Here is a 22,792-nt window from a genome sequence, read left to right as displayed (position 1 = left end):
AGCCAAATCCGCTGCGGAACCGCAGCGTGTGCACACACCCTTAGACACCTAAGGAAAGCTGTTCTCAGCCAAACGCTGTGTGTGCTTGTTTATTATTTTTAACTATTTTTTTTTTAAATAAACCCATCTGAATTCCCTGGAGGAATACCACTTTGCCACTTGGTCATCACAGTGGAATTGCCAGTCTCCTAGATTTTTTGCATTATCGTCTGCTGTTGGGTCTCCATTAGAGGAACTCCTCATTGTTCAGCAGGTCGGCTGCAGTATACTGCATGTTCAGCTACTTATACCTAGTGTACCTCAGTGAGCACAACCTCACCAGGTGAGCACTGCCATTTATCTATCACCTTATATGTTTGCATTTAATCACTATGCGTAGCACCACATTTTTTCTCCTTATCCAGGGCCTTCCAATAATGGCGATGAGCTTTTGACATTGCATATTTTTTGATGCGTCAAAAGCGCAGCGTCTTATAGTTCCAACAAATTGGATGCGATTTATTAAAATCTCTTGCCCACTGTGCTTTTATTTTACTCAGCGTTTATGTCCATTAAATGCATTACACAGTATTAATTTGGGCCATGCTATATATATATTTTTTTTATTTTTATTTTAAAGTAATTCTGTCTTGCCCAATAATGGTATCAACTTGCAAATATAGGGTTAAACTGAAGGTCTCCAGCTACTGTACTGAAAGTGTGGCACCCATGAAAAAATTGACTTTATTTCTCTTGGGAGTCGGCATCTTTCAGTTGAGGAGAGCAAGCATCCTTTGACAATATATAGGTGTACCCTAGGCCCAACCTTCAACCGTGCAAAATTTCAAATGTATCGGGTGATTCTGATACAACTTCTTGGCATCACTGCTCATAGAAATATGGTCCAGTAGGGAATGCATATATGTGCTTACCTTTCTTCCAGTATATTTTTTAATGTTGGAAACTGTAGTAAAACTTTCCCAAGATGCTCATCTTTCATTGTCTTTTTACCATAACAGAGCCATCAAGAATGCCAAGGGACTGCACAGCAAAAAAGAAGTTCCCATACATAGGGTGGCAGATATTTCAGGGGTAAGACCGATTGTCCTGCTACAAATTGTTTTATTGCAATAAAAAAATAAAAAGCGTAAGGCAAAGAATTACCCTGCAGTCGTGAAGTCGACATATTTTGCGGGGTATTGCCTTATAACATCTAGGACGGTTTTCTGGGACAGAGACTCTGTTGTCCTATGTATTCCTGTTTGTTTTTAGATGCTTTTACTTATATGGATGTCTGTCTTTTTTGGTCTGTATATTTGTGTTGAATACCTATTGTATTTTGTATAGTATTTGGATGTGCATTCCTCTCCTTTTTTACGTTATGTGTTTGCTTTCTTTAGTATGCTGAGGCAGATGATTCTTCCATTAGTGAATGAAATGCAGAATCTAGTCATTCGGCTGGAGTGTTGTTCCACTTTGAAGTTCTGCATTTACTGTTCATGCCTGTCTGAAAAGAAACTAAGTTCCTGATTCATCAAAACGTTTAGGCTATGTGCCCACGTAAGCAGATTTTTCTTGAGAAAAACTGGACTCCTCCTCAGGAAATCCACATGTTTTTTTTCGCGTTTTTTTCGCGGATTTTTGGCAGATTTTTTGCGTTTTTTTCCGGAGCATCCTAATACAATGAACATAGTGGTAAATCCGCAGATTTTCGGCAAAATTATTGAGCATGCTGCGTTTTTTTCCTGCGATGCTTTTTTTGCAGAAAAAAACGCATCATGGGCACAAAAATTGCGGAATGCATTCTAATAATAGGATGCTTAATATATGCGTTTTTTAAGCGTTTTTGCAGGGGAAAAACGCTAAAAAAAAACAAACAAACCGCGAAAAAAACCTGAACGTGTGCACACAGCCTCAGGCTGAGACAACTGCTTTTAAGATCCTTACATTAGTTTTAGGGTATTATTACATGTAAATATTTATGCTGAAATGTTCATGATTATAGTATAAAAGTGCAATATTTTTGTCACAGTTGCGAAAACTGAAGCAAAAAGTTAATCGGCATTAAAAGGTCTTATGTCCCCTTAACACATGAAAGCAAGCACTAGTGTTTAGGGTAGCCATACACATTAGATGGTTGTCTGTCAAGTTATCATACAAGGAAAGATGTATATCTTTGTACCGTGTTAGCCAGTAGATGTAAAAATATTCAGAATTGAGAGTCCTAAGTGCTTGATACAGTGGCGTAGCTACTGTTTATGGCGCCCGGGGCGGTCGAAAAATTTGCCGCCCCTTTGGTCGTTGATAATCCGGAAGCATCCGAAGAGCCCACACTACACTCAAAGATCTAATTTTTAGTCTGCTACTAACTCTGCTGTTATTATTTCTATCTAGACTTTCATCTTCTTGCAGTTCTCTCTATATATGTATGTATTAGCTTGATGATGCTGGATGAAGACCTAATGTCTTTTTTAATAATAATTTTTAATAATGTGACAGACCTTACATATTGGATTAAATAGAGCCCTGTTTTTTATTACATACCATCCTGTCTTGTTGGCTGTATAATGCAATGATGGCTGATGGAGCATGGGAAAGCTTCCTTTCTAATGGAGGAGCTGATGGACTGGTAGTTTGGTCACCGGCTCCTCGATCAGCAGTCATTTTATATCTAAAAAGAGAGGGGACTATGTAATAAAAGAGGGCGCTGTAAATAACAAAATTAACAAGAATACACTATGTAAGAGACAGCACTGTACATAACAGCAGAGGAAGCTATATAACAAGGGACGGCATCATATATAACTAGAGAGGATGGTACGTAATAAGGGATGGTGTTATACATAATAAAAGAGGAAACTATGTAACTAAGGATGGTGTTATACAGAATTAGTGAGTACACTATATACTAAGGGACTGTGTTAGACATAGTGAGTACACTATATACTAAGGGACTGTGTTACACATAATAAACGATAATGTCTTCCTCCACCTCCCCCTGTTCCTAAGGCCATTATAAGTCCCCTTTCCTCCCATCCCAATCCCCCACACCCCTCATTGTCCTCCTCCCCTCGCATCCCATTATTGTCCTCTCCCCCACTCCATCATTGCCCGCTTCGCCACCTCCATCATTTTCTTCTCCCCCACCACTTTCTTTGCTTTCTCCTCCACCACCCCCATTTATTGCCCTTTCCACCACCACCACTGCATTCTCCCCCACCATCATTTATTTTTCCCTCACCACCCCATCATTGCCCTCCCCATCACCTCCATCATTGCCTTCTCCCCATCACCCCCACCCTTGCCTTCTCCCCATCATTGCCTTCTCCTTCACCCCATCACTGCCTTCTCCCCATCACTCCCATCATTGCCTGCTCCATCACCCCATCACTCCCATCATTGTCTGCTCCTTCACCCCCATCATTGCCTGCTCCATCACTCCCATCATTGCCTTCTCCTTCACCCCATCACTGCCTTCTCCCCATCACTCCCATCATTGCCTGCTCCATCACCCCATCACTCCCATCATTGTCTGCTCCATCACCCCCATCATTGCCTGCTCCATCACTCCTATCATTGCCTTCTCCTTCACCCCATCACTGCCTTCTCCCCATCACTCCCATCATTGCCTGCTCCATCACCCCATCATTGTCTTCTCCCCATCACTCCCATCATTGCCTTCTCCCCCAACCCATCACTGCCTTCTCCCCATGACTCCTATCATTGCCTGCTCCATCACCCCCATCACTCCCATCATTGTCTGCTCCATCACCCCCATCATTGCCTGCTCCATCACTCCATCACTCCCATCATTGCCTTCTCCTACACCCCATCACTGCCTTCCCCCCATCACTCCCATCATTGCTTGCTCCATCATCCCATCATTGTCTTCTCCCCATCATTGCCTTCTCCATCACCCCATCACTGCCTTCTCCCCATCACTCCCATCGCCTGCTCCATCACTCCCATCATTGTCTGCTCCATCATCCCCATTATTGCCTGCTCCATCACTCCATCACTCCCATCATTGCCTTCTCTGCATCACCCCCATCATGGCCTTCTCCCATCACCCCAGGCATTATGGCCTTCTCTCCCCATCATGGTCTTCTCATGTCCCCATCTCCTCCAGGGCCAGGCTAACCTACACACACACAGATACACACAGACATACACACATACATTTACATACACACACACAGACATACATACACACAGATACCACCTCTCACCTGTCCGCAGCATCGCCCGCGTTTCCTCGCTCACACAGCAGCGGCCGCTGAATGATGACGTCATTCAGCGGCGCTCCTCTGTGTCAAACAGGAAGCGCGGGCGGCGGGCAGGAAGCAGGACGGGTCCTTGCAGCTCCGCTCCTGCTATTCCCGCTTGCAGGCAGGGGAGCAGCTGTGATTGCTCCGTGCCCGCCTCTGCACTGCACTGTGCCTCACTGCCTCCGCGCTTCTCCCACAGGGTGAAATTGCTGCTGCTGCGCCGCCCCCACACATGTGCCGCCTGGGGCGGACCGCCCCCCGCCCCCCACACGCTACGCCACTGGCTTGATACCTTTTAATGGCTAACTGAAAAGATGATAACAAATTGCAAGCTTTAGAGACTACTCAGGTCTCTTCATCAGGCTAGACTAATACAATATCTGAAGAATCACATATTTATGCAAAACACAACAAAAAAAAAAACACAATAGATAAGACAAGTGAAGTGAAGCAGAACTATCATTATGGGGGAGTGATAGACAGTTATGGCCATAAATATTGGACCAGTTCATAGATTAGGAGTGATAGTTTTATTGTCCTCTGATTGGGGTCTGGTAATGTGTTGTGTGATGCCCCCACAAGGTCTTAGGAGCAAATTCCTTAATTGATGTAAAAAGACATAAATCCATGCGACGCATTCATTCCTCCACAGAGTGTGTCAAAGGTCGTCATGAGTTTGTACTCCCTGACTTTTCTGTCTCTCTGAGATGTGAAGTTACCTTTCAATACCAGTAATTTCATGTCCATGGTGCCGTGATCAGGCATACAATAATGCTTTGCCACAGGTAGATCCATTCTTTTTTCTCTTATTGTGTGACGATGAGAATTCAAACTTGTTCTAAGCTTTTGCCCGGTCTCCCCCACATACAGACCCCCAGTTGGACATTTAGTACAAATAAGTACACCACATTAGATGTGATGCAGCTGTAAGTACCTGGGATCTTGTAGTCCTGATGTGAATTGGGGATCTTTATCTTGTCCGTGGTGATTATAAATGGACAGGTTTTACATTTTTTCTGAAGCTTCTGACAGTGAAGCTTCTTAGATTTGGGAGCTGCCTAAAACACAGTAGTGGGGGGGGGGGGGATGGATTGTAATTGGGAATCTTTTTGTAGTAAAGGTTGTAATTTCCATGCAGCTCCGCTTAGCACTTCCAGATTTGGATTGTAGGTGACTACTAGAGGCACCCGGTTATTTTCTTCTTTAGCTTTTTAATGTAGTACGTGATTCCTTGATATTCTAGTGGCTCTTGTAATTTGGTTTTGAATTGTTCTTGGATGGTAGCCCTGATTCAAAAAGGTCTTTTTGAGACGACCAAGATGTTCATCTCTATCCATAGGGTTGGAACATATACGATTGTATCTGATGGCTTGGCTGTAGATAATAGAGTTTCTTTCACTCTTTATCTATGAACTGGTCCAATATTTATGGCTATAACTGTCTATCACTCCCCCATAATGATAGTTCTGCTTCACGTCACTTGTCTTATCTATTGCATTTTTTCTGTGCTGTGTTGTGCATAAATATGTGATGATTCTTCAGATGTTGTTTTAGTCTAGCCTGATGAAGAGACCTGAGCAGTCTCGAAAGCTTGCAATTTGTTACCATCTTTTCAGTTGGCTATTATAAAAAGGAATCAACCACTGAGGACTCTCAATTCTGAAAATTTTTCTGTCAAGTTATCAGTCAGCTGACCGCATTCTTTCCAGTCTTCCGCTTACACAAGAATGTTCTGCTCAAGGGAGTGTTCCTGCATTTCCTGTTAAAGTTGTTGCCAGAATAATCTGACAGTTGCTCTTTTCTTCCTCCTGAAGCCAGGAGCTTGGGCTGTTGTATTATTGTATTCCAATCCTCTGATCCTTATGTCCTACAGGATTTGTTGAGGGACTGTCAGGAGGCCCCCTTATGCATTAGATGCCCATGTAAACCTTGCAAAACTGACACGTTGTGACGAATTTTAGCTAATGTGTGTGGGGGATTTTAGCTGCAAACTGGCAGATCTCATATCTGAATGCATTGTTTGCCCATACTTTTCAGAATGCCTATGCACTACTGTTTATATACTGCTCTACTGCTATATGCTCTGCTGCTTTTATACTACTTCTTATTATTATATATTCTTATATACTGCTTCTTATTATCAAAGCATCCTTAATGGGAGTCTGTCAACCCAGAATGACTGTTCAAACCAAGTGCAGGAACTCATTGCACCCATGGCAGGGCCAAACATTAACATGCACAAGTGCTTCTCACTAAATTAGAAAATAATCAAACAGTTAATTTATTTTAGTTCTTCAATACAAAAAGTGAAACTCATGTATAGAGTCATTACAAACAGAGTGATCTGTTTCAAGTGTTTATTTCTGTTAATGTTGATGATTATGACTTACAGCCAATGAAAACCGAGAAGTCATTATGTCAGTAAATTAGAATACTATAAAACACCAGCTTGAAAAATGATTATAAAATCTGAATTGTTGGCCTACTGAAATGTATGTTCAGTAAATGCGTTCAATACTTGGTCGGGCTCCTTTTGCATCAATTTTTGCATCAATGCGGCGTGGCATGGAGGCGATCAGCCTGTGGCACTGCTGAGGTGTCATGGAAGCCCAGGTGGCTTTGATGGCAGCCTTCAGCTCATCTGCATTGTTGGGTCTGGTGTCTCTCATCTTCCTCTTGACAATACCCCATAGATTCTCTATGGGGTTAAGATCAGGATAGTTTGTTGGCCAATCAAGCACAGGGGTACTGTTGTTTTTAAACCAGGTATTGGTACTTTTGGCAGTGTGGACAGGTGCCAAGTCCTGCTGGAGAATTTTCTATTTTCAAAATGCTTGTTGGCAAAGGGAAGCATGAAGCTCTCTAAAATTTCCTGGTAGACGGCTGTACTGACTTTGGTCTTGATAAAACACAGTGGACCTACAACAGCAGATGACATGGCTCCCCAAACCATCACTGATTGTGGAAACTTCATACTAGACCTCAAGCAGTTTGGATTGTGTGCCTCTCTGCTCTTCTCTGGGACCTTGATTTCCAAATGAAATGCAAAATTTAATTTCATCTGAAAACACCACCTTGGACCACTGAAAAATAGTCCAGTTCTTTTTCTCCTTGGCCCAGGTAAGACACTTCTGGCGCTGTCTATTGGTCATGAGTGGCTTGACACGACACAAAGAATGTAACACTTGTAGCCCATGTCCTGGATACGTCTGTGTGTGGTGGCTCTTGAAGCAATGACTCCAGCATCAGTCCACTCCTTGTGAATCTCCCCCAAATTTTTTAATGTCCTTTTCTTAACAATCCTTTCAAGGCTGCAGTTATCCTGGTTGCTTGTGCACCTTTTTCTACCACAGTTTTTCCTTCCACTCAATTTTCCATTACTATGCTTGGATACAGCACTCTGTGAACAGCCAGCTTCTTTAGCAATGACCTTTTGTGGCTTATCCTCCTTGTGGAGTGTGTCAGTGACTGCCTTCTGGACATCTGTCAAGTCAGCAGTCTTTGCCATGATTGTGGAACCTACTGAAACACACTTAGGGACCTTTTTAAATGCTTAGGAAGCCTTTGCTGGTGTTTTTTTTTTTATTATTATTCTAATTTACTGAGATACTGACTATAGGGTTTTCTTTGGCCGTCAGCCATAATCATCAACATTAACAGAAATAAACACGTGAAATACATCACGCTGTTTGTAATGACTCTCTATAACATGAGTTTCACTTTTTGTGAACTGAAATAAATTTAGCGAGAAGCACCTGTATCTGAATGTTTGCCATACCAAGGGGGCACACAGCGCATGTCCTTGGTTTGAACAGTCATTGTGTGCTGACAGATTCAGGGTCGACCATCATTAAACAATTACACCATTCAGAATATAAACTGTAGGAATGAGCATTATGTAGATTGCTTACATGAGATTACGTTTCTATTGCAAAAATGCAAATCATTGGTTTCCTGACTCACGTAAGAGGAATTTATTCACAGTTTTGGGTTACGAATTTTTGTAAGGTATTGAGAAATACCGCTACTTTTAGCCTATGCTTTAATTGTCGCTTGTAATTTTCTCTTTTCTTTTCCTAAATCCAAAAATCACTTTGTGCAATACATTTCATGCTGGCACAGCTTGCCATCATATCCAATTTACTAATCATTTAGTGATTCCTGTGTGATGGCTATTTCCCAGACTGTTTTTCATTCCCATCAACCTGCTGTGTGATGGGACTCTGATATGCAGCTGCCCTCACTGTTAATTGCATAGTTAGATTTGGGAATCCAGTAACAGGCTGACAGTGTAGTAACACGGTTTAGAAACCCATACAATTGATCATGCTTTGGAAATTATAGCCTAGGTTAGCACGCTTTTAAGTTACGGTTTCATTAAAGCAGCGCTCTATTTACAGAATAAAGTTCTTACATTTCTAGCATATCAGGAAAATAATGAAATGGCATTTAAATTTTTACTCAAAACCATTTTAACAAAGTCCACAATTGAAACACTTATTTTCTTATATAGTTTTTGAGCTTCGATGGAGTTTTCCCTTCAAACTCTAAAATGAATCTGCTGCGATTTAGAGGAGCCAGTTCTGCGTTGTGATAATCATTTGGTCACTAGGGGAAAGTTTGTGCATCCATGTTGTCCATTCAAATAATGTCAAAACTAGAGATGAGCAAATTGATTTGCAGCATACCGGTCCAGCGGCCACATCAGTAGTCAGGCCGCCGGACGGGAACCCTGCAAACCACTTCTTACCTGTTGAAGTTTCCATTTCCTCTTCTGTTTTGTAAAGACCTCATCATTGCCTCATGACACATTCATGTCATCATGCCAATCCTAATAATCAGAAGAGTCATTAGGGATGTTCACAAGGTTTGTACCTGTTGGCCACGGACTACTATCATGGACTGTGGACCACTATCCTGTGAATAGATTTGCTCATTTTGTGTCAATACCAGTAGAATTGTCAGTCAGTTGGGTGGGCCGTACAACCCTCTTCTATATATTTTTTTCAATTTCTTTATTATTTTTTTTTACCCATGCAAACCCAAAAAAGCCTCCTCAATCTTTTTTGAAACAATTACTCATTTGCTTTTTGCCTTTAAATTGTTGTTTTTGTGTGACCATATATATTTTTTAAAGTAAGATTCTCTTCCCTATTTAATAAAGTAGAGTCCTAAATGTAAGAATATTGTTTATTTAAATGGAATGTCTATCTCATAAAGTGATTTCTGATGGCTAGGACTCCTGGACCTCCATTGAGGCTCAAAATGAAGCTACTGTATTGGTCTTTCTTCCTTGCATATTAGCACTTCTAGGTGCCTGTGACTTCACCTTAATCTTCAAAGGGGTTGTCCAGGTCTATTTTTTTTTTTTTTCATTGGCCCTCAAATTGAATAGGCATGTAGTAGCTAACAGAGGCAACTACCTGCCTGTTTTACTCGGTGCAGGCTCAGACAAGTCACCAACAACTCATGCCTCCAATTTACCTTATCCATATCAATAGAGCAGCACCTCTTTTTTTTTGGGCTGCTTTGTCAACAAGGTGTAGCTGCTGATGTCATGCTTATTGATAACCGTCTCCCTGCAGTTAGGCAGCTGGAGTCGGCTGTTGGACAGCATGACGTCAATAGCAGAAGTGAAGCCACTGATCTGTCAAAGTAACATCAGTGGAAGCTGTTGATTAACTGGCAGTAGCGCTCTGTGCCAGCAGAGATTAGCTTTGGGAATAACAGACAGGTAGTAAGCAACTACCTGCCTGTTGTTTTTTAGTGCAGTAGTAAACAATTGAAATAGTTCTGGATAACCCCTGATCAGGGAGCGATTCTTTGATCATAAATGAATGGCTTATCATAGTGAACTGTCATCAGTTTCTAAGATGGGAATACTACTTTAAAGCAGTTTTTGTAATGAGATATTTGAAAATGACCTTTAACAATGGTATCTGTCTTCTGAGCTGCAATTATACTTGAATTATAAAGGATAATATATACTAGTCTGTGCAGTGAGAATCCAGCAGAATTTGTTAGCTTTAAACAATAATGTAGAAAAATGCATTATGTCCAAGGTACGGCCCAAACGTGTGCCATAAAATGCACAAAGCTGCAGACGTTCATTTTTAGCATAAAGGAAACCAACATACCAACATATAGGTGGTGTAAACTAAAGCCCCCATACACCTCAGATGGCTGTCCGCCAGATTATGGTTTATCGGATTGTTTGATTGTCTCTATCGTGTCTCCCATACGTAGGAGTGCTGACTTAGCCAAGTACTATTGTGTTATTTGAGTGGTTCACGGACAGACTTTTTTGGCAGCGATTTATTTAGTAAAGAACAAAAGTGTAATCGGAGTGAAATTGGATATTCAGAAACTTTATCTGCCCCAACATCCCCTATTCATGTTGTGCTGTTGACCAAATCCATTGGTATTAGTGGGTTCAGCCGGTACTAGCCTAGTATGTATTGGAGATTTACACTACATTGACTTAGACATTGCAAACTTTGATAAATCTGGCCCATTTTAAGACATTGGTCTCAAACCTTTCTTACCCTTCTAACAGAAAATCGCAATCCACATCTCTCCCCTTCCGCTCCTAATGTAGTGGCACCCCAAACCCCGCATTATTGGTATAATGACAGCAAAAGCTTCTCCACAGACAGCACACTGACACCTTGTGCCCCACTCCCTTATGGACAGTTCCCTCGAGTCCAGTGAATTCCACTTTACCCCTATTAAGCTTTCTTCTATCTCCAGCTTACCAAATTTATTCCCCCAACTGCAAGCGTGCTCTTCATAGCTGTTTGCTAGATGTGGCCCCTAATGCACCAAGCTGGCAGCAGGCATGAGCCACATGTGGTTTCCAAGTCGCAGATTGGCGACCCCCCGGTCTAAGAGGTAGACGGCACTGATAAACCTGCCCCATTATGTGAGTAGTTTTCTTTATATTCAAGTTATTTGTTTGCTGAGTGAATTCGACCATTCTTAATACATTCTGGGGCTGCACATATCTACTCTCACCCGAGAAATGGGTACAAATCCTTTGGTTTGGGCAATCCTCTGTAAACTGAGTACTGTTGTTTATGACAAATTGTCGGTCTGTTATCTTGGCTGTTTATGCATTTCCAACATTGCATAAAAAATGTCCTTAATCCAAATGTATTAAACACATGAGGAATTTTAGATTTTAGTCCCTTTCTGGCTTAGAGGATCTTTTTAGCTTAACATTCATAATCTTTTCTACAATGTGACATCTACTTTATATTGCATTTCATACATGGTTGCATTTGCTTCTGAATGTGGGTTATTTGGGTTCTCCTCACCTATTTGGTAGGCTCTGATTACATCATTTTCTCTTCTGCTCTTCCATGTCAGGTACCTCTCCCTGTGCGCACTCTCCATTTTCATCTCAGTTTGTGTCTTTGCACATCTGACTGCTCCTCCAGTGTTCTTCTGTTTCCTAGTTTTTTTTATTATGTATAAAGTTCTTCCTGGAGCATGTGAATAAAGGATGCCAGAGCACGCCGAGCCACCCAGTTTAGTTGGATATGGAAGCCACTAGTGCTTTTTTAGTATCTGGACCATCATTTATTTTTGTATTTAATTTGATTTTGGAGCCCAGAGGACATTCTTTCAGTGGCACATTCTGCAAACTCTCCTCTCACTTCTTCTGTGAGATCGATCTGCTCACAGCAATCAACATTGTATCCTACAATTCACACTCCATCTAGGTGCTATGTTTGACCATCCTGCCCTACACAGACCCATCCATTTCTCCAGCCTTCTCTGCAATGTCTCCTTCATTCTTAGTCTCTTCCTGCTGCTGTGAAGATACTTCTCAGTTCCTGCAGCCTGCTATGTCTTCTGAGAAGAGGATGCATCTGCAGGATCAGGGAGAGTATGCTGTGCTGGTGAGCTCAACTGTACACAAGTAGAGTACACTGTAGTTAGATTATCCTGTCATATCTGTATATTGGTGGCAAATATACCAGCATTAAAACACATGTAGGATCTTATTTACTCAGGGTTTAATTCATCCTAAAATGCAGTGCAATATGCTTATTGTGGGTGCATATGAAATCACTTGTATACATGTGAAGTCATAAGCTGACAATAGCAAAAAACCTAATGTTGCATTTTCGATCTATCTTGATTATTTTATCTGCTGACCTGAGGTTGTGTTCAAGCTTTGTAATTATAGGTGTTATCCACTACTAAATTATTGATGACTTATCTTTCAACAAATTCTCTTTTAATAGATCAGCAACTACACAGTGTATGCAGCCGTGCTGGTCAACTCCATACACTGTTAACATTCGAAAAAAGTAAGAAAAGAACATGGAGTATTAAATCACTAAGGTAAAAAAAGTACAAATTTTATTAGACTAATGTCAAGTAAAGAGTATAAACGATAAAATGACATGGAACAAGGCAGACCCCAAAAATAGGGTCATGTGCAGAGCATGTATCAAATAGTAATGCAGCCCTTGCGTTTACATGATGTACTCTTTACATGACATTATTCTAATGAAATTTGTACTTTTTTACCTTAGTGATTTAATACTCCGTGTTCTTCTCCTACTTTTGTCTAAACTTATGGAGTTACAAATATCTTCTTAATGGTGGCTTACTACTTAGTAATACCGTCATCCGCATTAAGAATGCTACTGGGATTTTTTCTGTTTATACTGTTAGCATTCGGCCACTGCCCAAGTAAAGACCAATAGCGATGAGTGAACGTGATCAGATGTAGTATTATCCGAGCATGCTCGAGTGCTAACCGAGTGTCTTTAGTGTGTTCGAAAAATATGTTTGAGTCCCTGCTGCTGCATGTCTCCCAGCTGTTCAATAGCCGTTACACTTGCAGGTATTGCCTGATTGTTAAGTGGGGGCGCCTAGTGTCGGACACCCGCCTATCTGATATTGTTGGCTTATCTGAAGGTAGGAAACTGAAATCTAATGAGTGGACAATGTGTAATTAAATACATACCCCTTTAATTTTTTCACTCTTTGTTTCATTGCAGCCATTTGGTAAATTCCAAAAAGTTCATTTTTTTTCATAAATGTACATTCTGCAACCCATCTTGACAGAAATGTAGAAATTTTTGCAAATTTAATAAAAAAGAAAAATTGAAATATCACGTGGTCATAAGTATTCAAACCCCTTGCTCAGACACTCATATTTAAGTCACATGCTGTCCATTTCCTTGTGATCCTCCTTGAGATGGTTCTACTTCTTCATTGGAGTCCAGCAGTGTTTCATTAAACTGATAGGACTTGATTTGTAAATATACACATCTGTCTATCTATATAAGAGCTCACAATGCATGTCAGACCAAATGAGAATCCTGAGGTCAAAGGAACTGGCCAAGGAGCTCAGAGACAGGATTGTGGCAAGGCACAGATCTTGCCAAGGTTGCAAAAGAATTTCTGCAGTACTTAAGGTTCTTAAGAGCACAGTGACCTCCATCCATAATCCTTAAATGGGAGAAGATTGGGACCACCAGATGTCTTTCTAGACCTGGCCGTCCAGCCAAACTGAGCAATCGTGGGAGAAGAGCCTTGGTGAGAGAGGTAAAGAAGAACCCCAAGATCACTGTGGCTGAGCACCACAGATGCAGTAGGGAAATGGGAGAAAGTTCCACAAAGTCAACTATCACTGCAGCCCTCCACCCGTCAGGCCTTTATGTCAGAGTGGCTTGACAGAAGCCTCTCCTCAGTGCAAGACATATGAAAACCTGCATAGAGTTTGCTAAAAATCACATGAAGGACTCCAAGACTATGAGAAATAAGATTCACTGGTCTGATGAGATGAAGATAGAACTTTTTGGTGATAATTCTAAGCATTATGTGTGGAGAAAACCAGGCACTACTCATCACCTGCCCAATACAATCCCAACAGTGAAACATGGTGGTGGCAGCATCATGCTATGGGATGTTTTTCAGCTGCAGGGACAGGACAACTGGTTGCAATTGAAGGAAACATGAATGCGGCCAAGTACAGAGGTATCCTTGACGAAAATCTCTTCCAGAGTGCTCTGGACCTCAGACTTGGCTGAAGGTTCACCTTCCAACAAGACAATGACCCTAAGCACACAGCTAAAATAACAAAGGAGTGGCTTCAGAACAACTCTGTGACCATTCTTGACTGGCCCAGGCAGAACCCTGACCTAAACCCATTTGAGCATCTCTATAGAGACCTGAAAATGGCTGTCCACCAACGTTCACCAACCTGACGGAACTGGAGAGGATCTGCACGGAAGAATGGCTGAGGATCCCCAAATCCAGGTGTAAAAACTTGTTGCATCATTCCCAAGAAGATTCATGGCTGTACTAGCTCCAAAGGGTGCTTCTACTCAATACTGAGCAAAGGGCCTGGATACTTATGACCATGTGACATTTCAGTTTTTTATTTTTTATAAATTTGCAAAAATTTCTACATTCGTTTTTTTTTCAGTCAAGATGGGGTGCATTAATGAGAAAAAATTTACTTTTTTGAATTTACCGAATGGCTGCAATGAAACAGAGTGAAAAATTTAAAGGGGTCTGAATACTTTACGTACCCACTGTATGTGAGACTGAGTATACCTGTATACCAGCTGATCCTTTGTTGGTGAGTTAGGTTTGGTCCATTAAGGTTCTTGCAAAGAATTGTTACATATTCCAAGTATGTGCTTGGTATTGATGATGTGTTGACTTGAATGAATTAGGAGTAATAGTGAGCAGTCTATAAAAGGTCAGTTTCCTGCTGTGCGTAAACACTGCTGACCTTTCTACTATGCAAAACGGTTACTATTTCCCATTTGTCAGTAGCTAATCAGTGATATTTGCTTTGATCATTTTTTCTTGACAGCTTCCTTAAGAAATAAAATGTATATGGCAAATGAAAATTGAATCAAATCACCTTTCGTATCCTAAGTATTTTTGGACTGGAAAAAGAAATACTGTGGCTTCTCATTTTTATATGTCATTTTACCACTCAAAACTTTTTCATCTTTTGAGCTAATAAAATGTGTCCATTTATCTTTAAAGAAGCACTCCCATCAAATCAAACTTGCTATCCTAATACATTGCAATCATATTATGTAGCACTGTGTACTTACAATTGCTCATTTTGCCTTTCTACCCATCTAATACTTATATTTTCCATTAGGTCTATGACATCACATGATTAAAAACTGACTAGCTGAATCTTTCTAAGTGCTATGAAGCAACAGGAGGTCAGTTTTCCCAGTATGAGTCATGAGTCACTGCAAAAGATCTGGCAGGGAGAGGAGGTAGCAGTGGGGTCAATATTTGAAGAGGGGATTGATAAATGCAGGGACAAGAGACTTCCTGTTTCTACACAGAGCAGAGAAAAGAGAATAATTATCTGGATAGAAAGATAAAATGAGCAATTGTAAGTACAAAGTGCTATAATATGTTTGCAATATATTAAGAGGATAAAAACTTTGATGGGAGTTTGGAATGAATAATGAAGTAGTAGTCAGTTTTAATCTTCATTTTTGCATCAGGTAAATAGTTTTTCTTCTGTAACACTATTGCCAACGCCCCTGCATGCTCCCCCTTCTCCCTTGATGCGGGGACACCAGTATTCTCACCACCCCGGCCACACAGCTTGGTTCCCGGCGTGCTCCCTGTCTTTCCTGGCAGTATGCCTAGTGTGTTCCCCTGCTTTTAATGGTGCAGTGTGTGCTCCCCTGCTCTTAAAGGGCAGCGCACGCACATAGTAAAATGCCCCCAGCCAATGGCTGGAAGACATTTCGTATTAGAGGGCACGTAACCTGTAGCTCCACATCATAAAAAACTCAAGTCTGCGTTAGGCTGGGTTCACATGAGCATATTTCACTGTCCTCATGCAGATTATAATGCTTGGTCTGTTCTCTTCCAACCTGAAGTACAGCCTCCTATACACACGTGACTATAAGTTTGGGTTGAAAGAACCTTGATCAGTCCAAGCATTGTGGTCTGTATATGGAATTTGAAATACACTCATGTAAACCCGGCCTTGCAAAGTGAGTGTTTACTATTAGTAAGCAAATGAAAAAGTGCTAACCAGTATGGCCACCGAGAAGGCGCTGGAATGGCTTCCTTTCATTTTTTTTTGCAGACTTCATTCTTAATTGCAAAGTTTATATGATACACACAATGTTCAAACAATTTAGTTATACACAGTTGTGTGTGACGATTGTATGTCCGACTTTTCATAAGTCTATCAGTATCTGTTACGTGACTGCTGTCAGATTCTGTTTAAAGGTGGGTGGATGTAAAAGTTTTATGGTCAGTGAGAGAGTAATAAGAATATGAAAACGGTTGTTAGAACTTTTATAGTCACTTACTATGATTTTTGTGCTCTCCGCCCACATCCCCTCTGTAGATTAAACAGCAAGATTATAGAGCATCAGTGCGTAAACTTCATGCAATCACCAGGTTATTAGATTTTATTTTCCATCAATCAAAAACATGTAACATAGTTAAGTTCCCACTTATTTAATCCCTTTGAAAGTCTGAAGGCGTCTGCTGGAATAGTGACTGTTCTCCAAACTGTGCCTCTATAGCTCCTGTAGTATTGGATCCTTGCACTGGTGGTTATATTCCAGTTAGGAGACTCCGGGGAGTGGGCTATTGAATAAACAGTGTGTTGAGTGTCTTATTGTGATCTCTGCTGTATAACCTGGTGTAATCAGAAGAATTTGATAAGCTGCATGTATTACTTTTATATTGGTGAATATTCAAAATCACATTAACCTCTCGCTGTTACTGTAATAATATTTTATCAAAAGGTAAATGCACTGCTGCTTTGTTTTTGTAATTGGTGCAGTTGATGCAAGAGAGGGTTAACATTGCTTCTTGCTGCTCTCTTGCCTTCTATTTCCAGATTAGCCCTGCAGCTTGTGCATATTAATTCAAAATAAGTGCTGATCTGTCTATCATCTGTATTCCCAGCCCGATAACTTGGCTAGTGCTCAGTGTGCCAAGCATTCCCACCGTATGTTGATGGATGTCACTAGCTCCTATGTCTTCGGTGACAATCCACCCAATAAATACATGAATAATTACGAAAATATGACCTGTTGTGTAAATCAAAGTTTTTCAAGAGTTTGGATAATTGTTTTTAATTTTCATATAGCTTTAGTTTAATAAATAAATAAAATTAAATCTTACTGTTTTCTGTGACAACTGAGCATCATAATAGACTGGCACTTCCAGAATTGTAGAGATAAATTTTCAGCAGTCATCTCATCACAAGAGGGATTACAGTTGAATATAATCAAGGGTAGCGCTAGTCACAATAGGTAATGGGCAGAGCTCACTACCTCCTTCTCCATGCACAATAACCTCTGCACAGATTACAGAGCATGTTCAAAACACTCTCCTATAAAAGTCAATAACTCGACCACAGTCAACATGATGGCTGTGCCATAAACATTTACATAAAGTATGCCCTAGAAGAAACCTTGGTGAACGTGCATTGGATGTGTGATCCCTTAGGATGCGTATTTATTTCTTATTGGATGGCTACATTTTGAAGTTTATTAGTTATTTAACATGACCATGTCTTTACCTTTCAGTTTCTGAGTGAGCTATCACTTCATGAAGTTTATTCCATTTATATCTTTCTTGGGGTTATGCATTTTCACTAATTGCACGACTATTCTATATATATTTATCTGTAATTATTAGCAACCCTTTTTCCTCCACATGGCTTGACATATTGTCTGCCCGCTTTGCACCTTTGTCTTCCCAATGAAGTTCTACCTAACTACCTTTTAAAGTGTCAGTCTTTGCAAACTATGTAGGATATTAAAAACTGACCATGATGGAACAATATTACAAAATGATCAGGATAAGATGACTGACTGTGCAAACACTTGGCAAATGAGATTTAATGGTGATAAATGTACAGTAATGCACCTAGGATGGATTAATCCTATTTCTGCATATACATTAAATAGGAGTATACTTTGGACTACAGAACAGGAGAAGGACTTGGGTATTCTGGTTACAAGTAAGCTGAGCAGCAGTACTCAATGTCAAGCAGCAGCAGCAAAAGCAAAGATTTTAGGGTGTATAAAAAGAGAAAAAAATCCCGTCATCCCAATGTATTGTTACCCCTTTATAAATCGCTTGTGAGGCCAAATCTAGAATATGGGATTCAGTTTTAGGCTCTACATAAAAAAGGACATTCAGAAGTTAGTTCAAATGCAGGCAACTAGATTATTACAAGGGATGGAAGGCCTCTCATATGATGAGTGGTTAGAAAAGCTGGCCTTATGTAGCTTGGAAAAAGACATCTCACAGAAGATATCATCTATGTGGATAAATATGTGTGCGGTCAGTACAGAGTACTGACATATGACTTATTCCTTCCAAGGACCAGGGAGCACTCATTACGAGCTAAAAAGGAAAGGGTTCGTTACAGTTCTGGCATTCCATAGTCTGACCTCTCTCACACAAAAGGTCGTAATGGCAGAAAATCTAACAGCTTTTAAAAAAATACGCATAATATTGTGGGTTATAGATAATTTAGCGGCAGCATATGTATCTTTAGTGGTGAAAGTTTGAATTTGATGGACCTAGGTCTTTTCTCAACCTATGTAACTGAAAAAATTAAAATTAGAATGAATAATTCTAAAACACCACACAATTTATGGCATATATCGTATTTTTCGATTTATAAGACGCACCCCCAAATTTGGTGAAGAAAAAGAGAATGTTTTTTTATATTAAATGGAGGTGTGTCTTATAATGCCAGTGTCCATCTTTCAAATCATATATATGTCCCTCATCCTGGTATCTATATAACCCCCATCCTGTTACATGGCCCCCTTGTGATGGCACATAGACCCCCCATCCCATCCTGGATATGTCCCCCCCCCGGTCACTATATGCCCCCCTGCTGATGCTGACACACACATGGCCCCCCATCCCTATATTCCCCCCTGCTGGCATGCACACAGCCCCCCGTACCTATATTTTCCCCTGGTGGCATGTACACGGCCCCCCCATCCCTGTATTCCCCCCTGCTGGCATGCACACAGCCCCCCCATCCCTATATTCCCCCTGCTGGCATGCACACAGCCCCCCGTCCCTATATTCCCCCCTGCTGGCATGCACACGGCCCCCGTCCCTATATTCCCCCCTGCTGGCATGCACATGGCACCCCCCGTCCCCATATTCCCCCCTAATGGCATGCACACGGCCCCCCTGTCCCTATATTTTTCCCTGCTGGCATGCACACAGCCCTCCCATCCCTATATTTTCCCCTGCTGGCATGCACACGGCCCCCCCCGTCCCTATAATCCCCCCTGCTGGCATGCACATGGCCCCCCATCCCTATATTCCCCCCTGCTGGCATGCACATTGCCCCCTTATCCCTATATTCCCCCCTGCTGGCATGCACATGGCCCCCCGTCCCTATATTCCCCCCTGCTGGCATGCACACGGCCCCCCCGTCCCTATATTCCTCCCTGCTGGCATGGACACGGCGCCCCCATCCCTATATACCCCCCTGCTGGCATGCACACGGCCCCCCCGTCCCTATATTCCCCCCTGCTGGCATGGACACGGCGCCCCCATCCTTATATTCCCCCCTGCTGGCATGCACGCGTCCCCCCCGTCCCTATATTCCCCCCTGCTGGCAAGCACATGATAAAATAACAAACAGTTAACTCGCCTTCCGATGATGGCTCCCAACTCCCCCACGGCTCTTCGTGTGTCTGTGCTGACATCCAGGAGCTGCTCATACAGGCATTTCATTGTAGCTTCAGGACCTTCCATCACATGTCCGCAGTGCTGCACACTGTGAGTCATGTGACCGCAGGTCCTATTGGCACAGACACAGGAAGAGCCAGGGGGGGAGCTGGGAGCACAAAGCCATCATCAGGAGGTGACTATAGTGACGGGGCAGTGGGGGGGGGAGTGCAGGCCCAACTCGGCGCGGCTTCAGCACCGAGGTGATGGACAGCGGGTGCAATGAATATTACATGAGCCTAATAAGCGGATTATAAGACGCATCCCCCTCTTTCCCCCAAAATTTGGGGGAGCAAAAGTGCATCTTATAATCCAAAAAAAAAAGTTATATACATAATGATCTCTAGGATCAATATACAGGCATGCTTACACATTGGCAAATTTATCAAATAAGATTCTAGATTAAGTAGTTAAGCCAAACTGCTCTTTGAGTCCATCGGGGTTAAGAATCATAGAATCGTAGAGTTGGAAGGGACCTCCTGGGCCATCCAGTCCAACCCCCTGCTCAAAGCAGGATTGGCTAAATCATCCCAGACAGATGTCTGTCCAGCCTCTGTTTGAAGACTTCCATTGAAGGAGAACTCACCACCTCTCGTGGCAGCCTGTTCCACTCATTGATCACTCTAACTGTCAAAAAGTTTTTCTAATATCTAATCTGTGTCTCCTCCCATTCAGTTTCATCCCATTGCTTCTAGTCTTTCCTTGTGCAAATGAGAATAAAGTTGATCCTTCTACAATGTGACAGCCCTTTAGATATTTGTAGACAGCTATTAAGTCTCCTCTCAGTCTTCTCTTTTGCAAACTAAACAATCCCAAATCCTGCAACCTTTCCTCATAAGACAGGGTTTGCAGACCGGTCACCATTCTGGTCGCTCTTTTCTGAACTTGCTCCAGTTTGTTGATGTCTTTTTTAAAATGTGGTGCCCAAAACTGGACACAATATTCCAGATGAGGTCTGACCAAAGAGGAGTAGAGGGAAATAATGACTTCACGTGATCTAGACTGTATGCTTCTGTTAATACATCCTAGAATTGCATTTGCCTTTTTTGCTGCTGCATCACATTGTTGACTCATATTCAGTCTGTGATCTATTAGTATACCCAAGTCTTTTTCACATGTGCTGTCACTAAGCCCTATTCCTCCCATTCTGTATATGCTTTTTTCATTTTTATTGCCCAGATGTAGTACTTTGCATTTCTCCCTGTTAAAAAACATTTTGTTAGTTGCTGCCCACTTCTCCAGTTTATTTAAATCTTTTTGAATCCTCTCTCTCTCTTCTCTAGTATTAGCAATCCCTCCTAGCTTTGTGTCATCAGCAAATTTAATCAGTTTACCCTCAATTCCTTCATCTAAATCGTTGATAAAGATGTTGAACAATACAGGGCCTTGGACAGAGCCCTGTGGTACCCCACTTGAGACATTTTTCCAACTGGATGTGCAGCCATTTACGACCACTCTTTGTGTCCGATCACTAAGCCAGTTATGAATCCACCTAACAGTTGCCTTGTCCATTCCATACTTAGTCATTTTTGCAATAAGGATTGTATGAGAGACTTTGTCAAATGCTTTGCTGAAGTCAAGATATACTATATCTACAGCATTTCCTTGATCCACCCAATCAGTGATACCGTCATAGAAGGAAATTAAGTTAGTCTGACGTGACTTATTAGTTACAAACCCATGCTGACTCTGTTTAATCACTTCATTCTTATCCAGGTATTGACATACATGTTTAATAATTTGTTCAAAGATCTTTCCTGGTATAGAAGTCAGACTCACCGGCCTATAGTTGCCTGGGTCCACCTTCTTCCCCTTTTTGAAGATAGGAACAACATTTGCTCTTCTCCAGTCTTCTGGGACTTCTCCTGTTCTCCAAGAATTTTCAAAGATTATGGAGAGGGGTTCAAAAATTTCTTCTGCTATCTCCTTCAGTACTCTGGGGTGTAATTCATCTGGACCTGGAGACTTGAATTCATTTAGGTTAGCTAAGTGTTTCCTCACTATCTTTCTGTTTATAGATATTCTGGATTCTTCTATTCCCTTAATAGGACAGTGAAGAACAGTTGATGTTACATTTCCTTTCTGAGAGAAAACAGATGCAAAATAGGAATTTAAAAGTTCAGCCTTCTCAACATCCTGTCTTACCATTTCATCATATAGCATCTTTGACTTTTCTTTTACTTTTGACATATCCCCAAAATCCTTTATTATTGCTTTTGACATCTCTTGCAAGCCTCAATTCATTTTCAGCTTTAGATAATCTAATTTGTGCCCTGCAGGTTCTGCAGACAGCATTATATTCTTCTTTAGATATGGCTCCCTCTTTCCATTTTATAAACATTTTTTTCATGTGCTTAAGTTCTGTGTTCATCCATCCTGGTTTCCTTAAATGCTTCCTATTCTTCCCTCTTTTCGGAATTGTTAACAACTGTGCTTTGAGAATTTCATTTTTCAAGATTTCCCATCCTTACTGGACATTTTTGTCTTTAAGGATATCCAGCCATTGGATCCCTCCAATTCTCTTTCTGAATCCATTAAAATCTGCCTTTCTGAAATCTAACCTTGATGTCTGAGTCTTCACAGGTCTTCCGCCTCTAGTTATCCAAAATTCTAAAATAGCATGGTCGCTACCTCCTAGGGTCCCAGCCACTTTTACCTCCTCAACCATTTCCTCCCTGTTTATAAGGATTAGATCCAAGGTAGCAGTTCCCCATTGATTCCATCCAGTAGATCCATCTTGTCTTGCGCTGGATACTTATTCACTACAATTTGGCAAACTTAGAAAGATCAGTGCTCCG

At 41.4% G+C, this 22,792-nt stretch overlaps 1 protein-coding gene across 2 annotated transcripts in view; it reads left to right on the top strand.

The window, feature by feature from the left end:
- The window catches only part of SND1 (staphylococcal nuclease and tudor domain containing 1), a 956,786-nt gene that overhangs the window by 450,797 nt on the left and 483,197 nt on the right, over window positions 1–22,792 (top strand). For both annotated transcript variants that reach the window (XM_073579241.1, XM_073579240.1), the window contains exon 14: window positions 999–1,071. In XM_073579241.1, the coding sequence (XP_073435342.1) occupies window positions 999–1,071 (73 nt within the window). The remainder of the gene's footprint in view (window positions 1–998; window positions 1,072–22,792) is intronic.

This window comes from Dendrobates tinctorius, unplaced genomic scaffold (genome assembly GCF_039654945.1).
Source record: "Dendrobates tinctorius isolate UK_male_01 unplaced genomic scaffold, ASM3965494v1 ptg000062l, whole genome shotgun sequence".
Lineage (NCBI taxonomy): Eukaryota > Metazoa > Chordata > Amphibia > Anura > Dendrobatidae > Dendrobates > Dendrobates tinctorius.
This window is presented reverse-complemented; position numbering and strand designations above follow the sequence as displayed.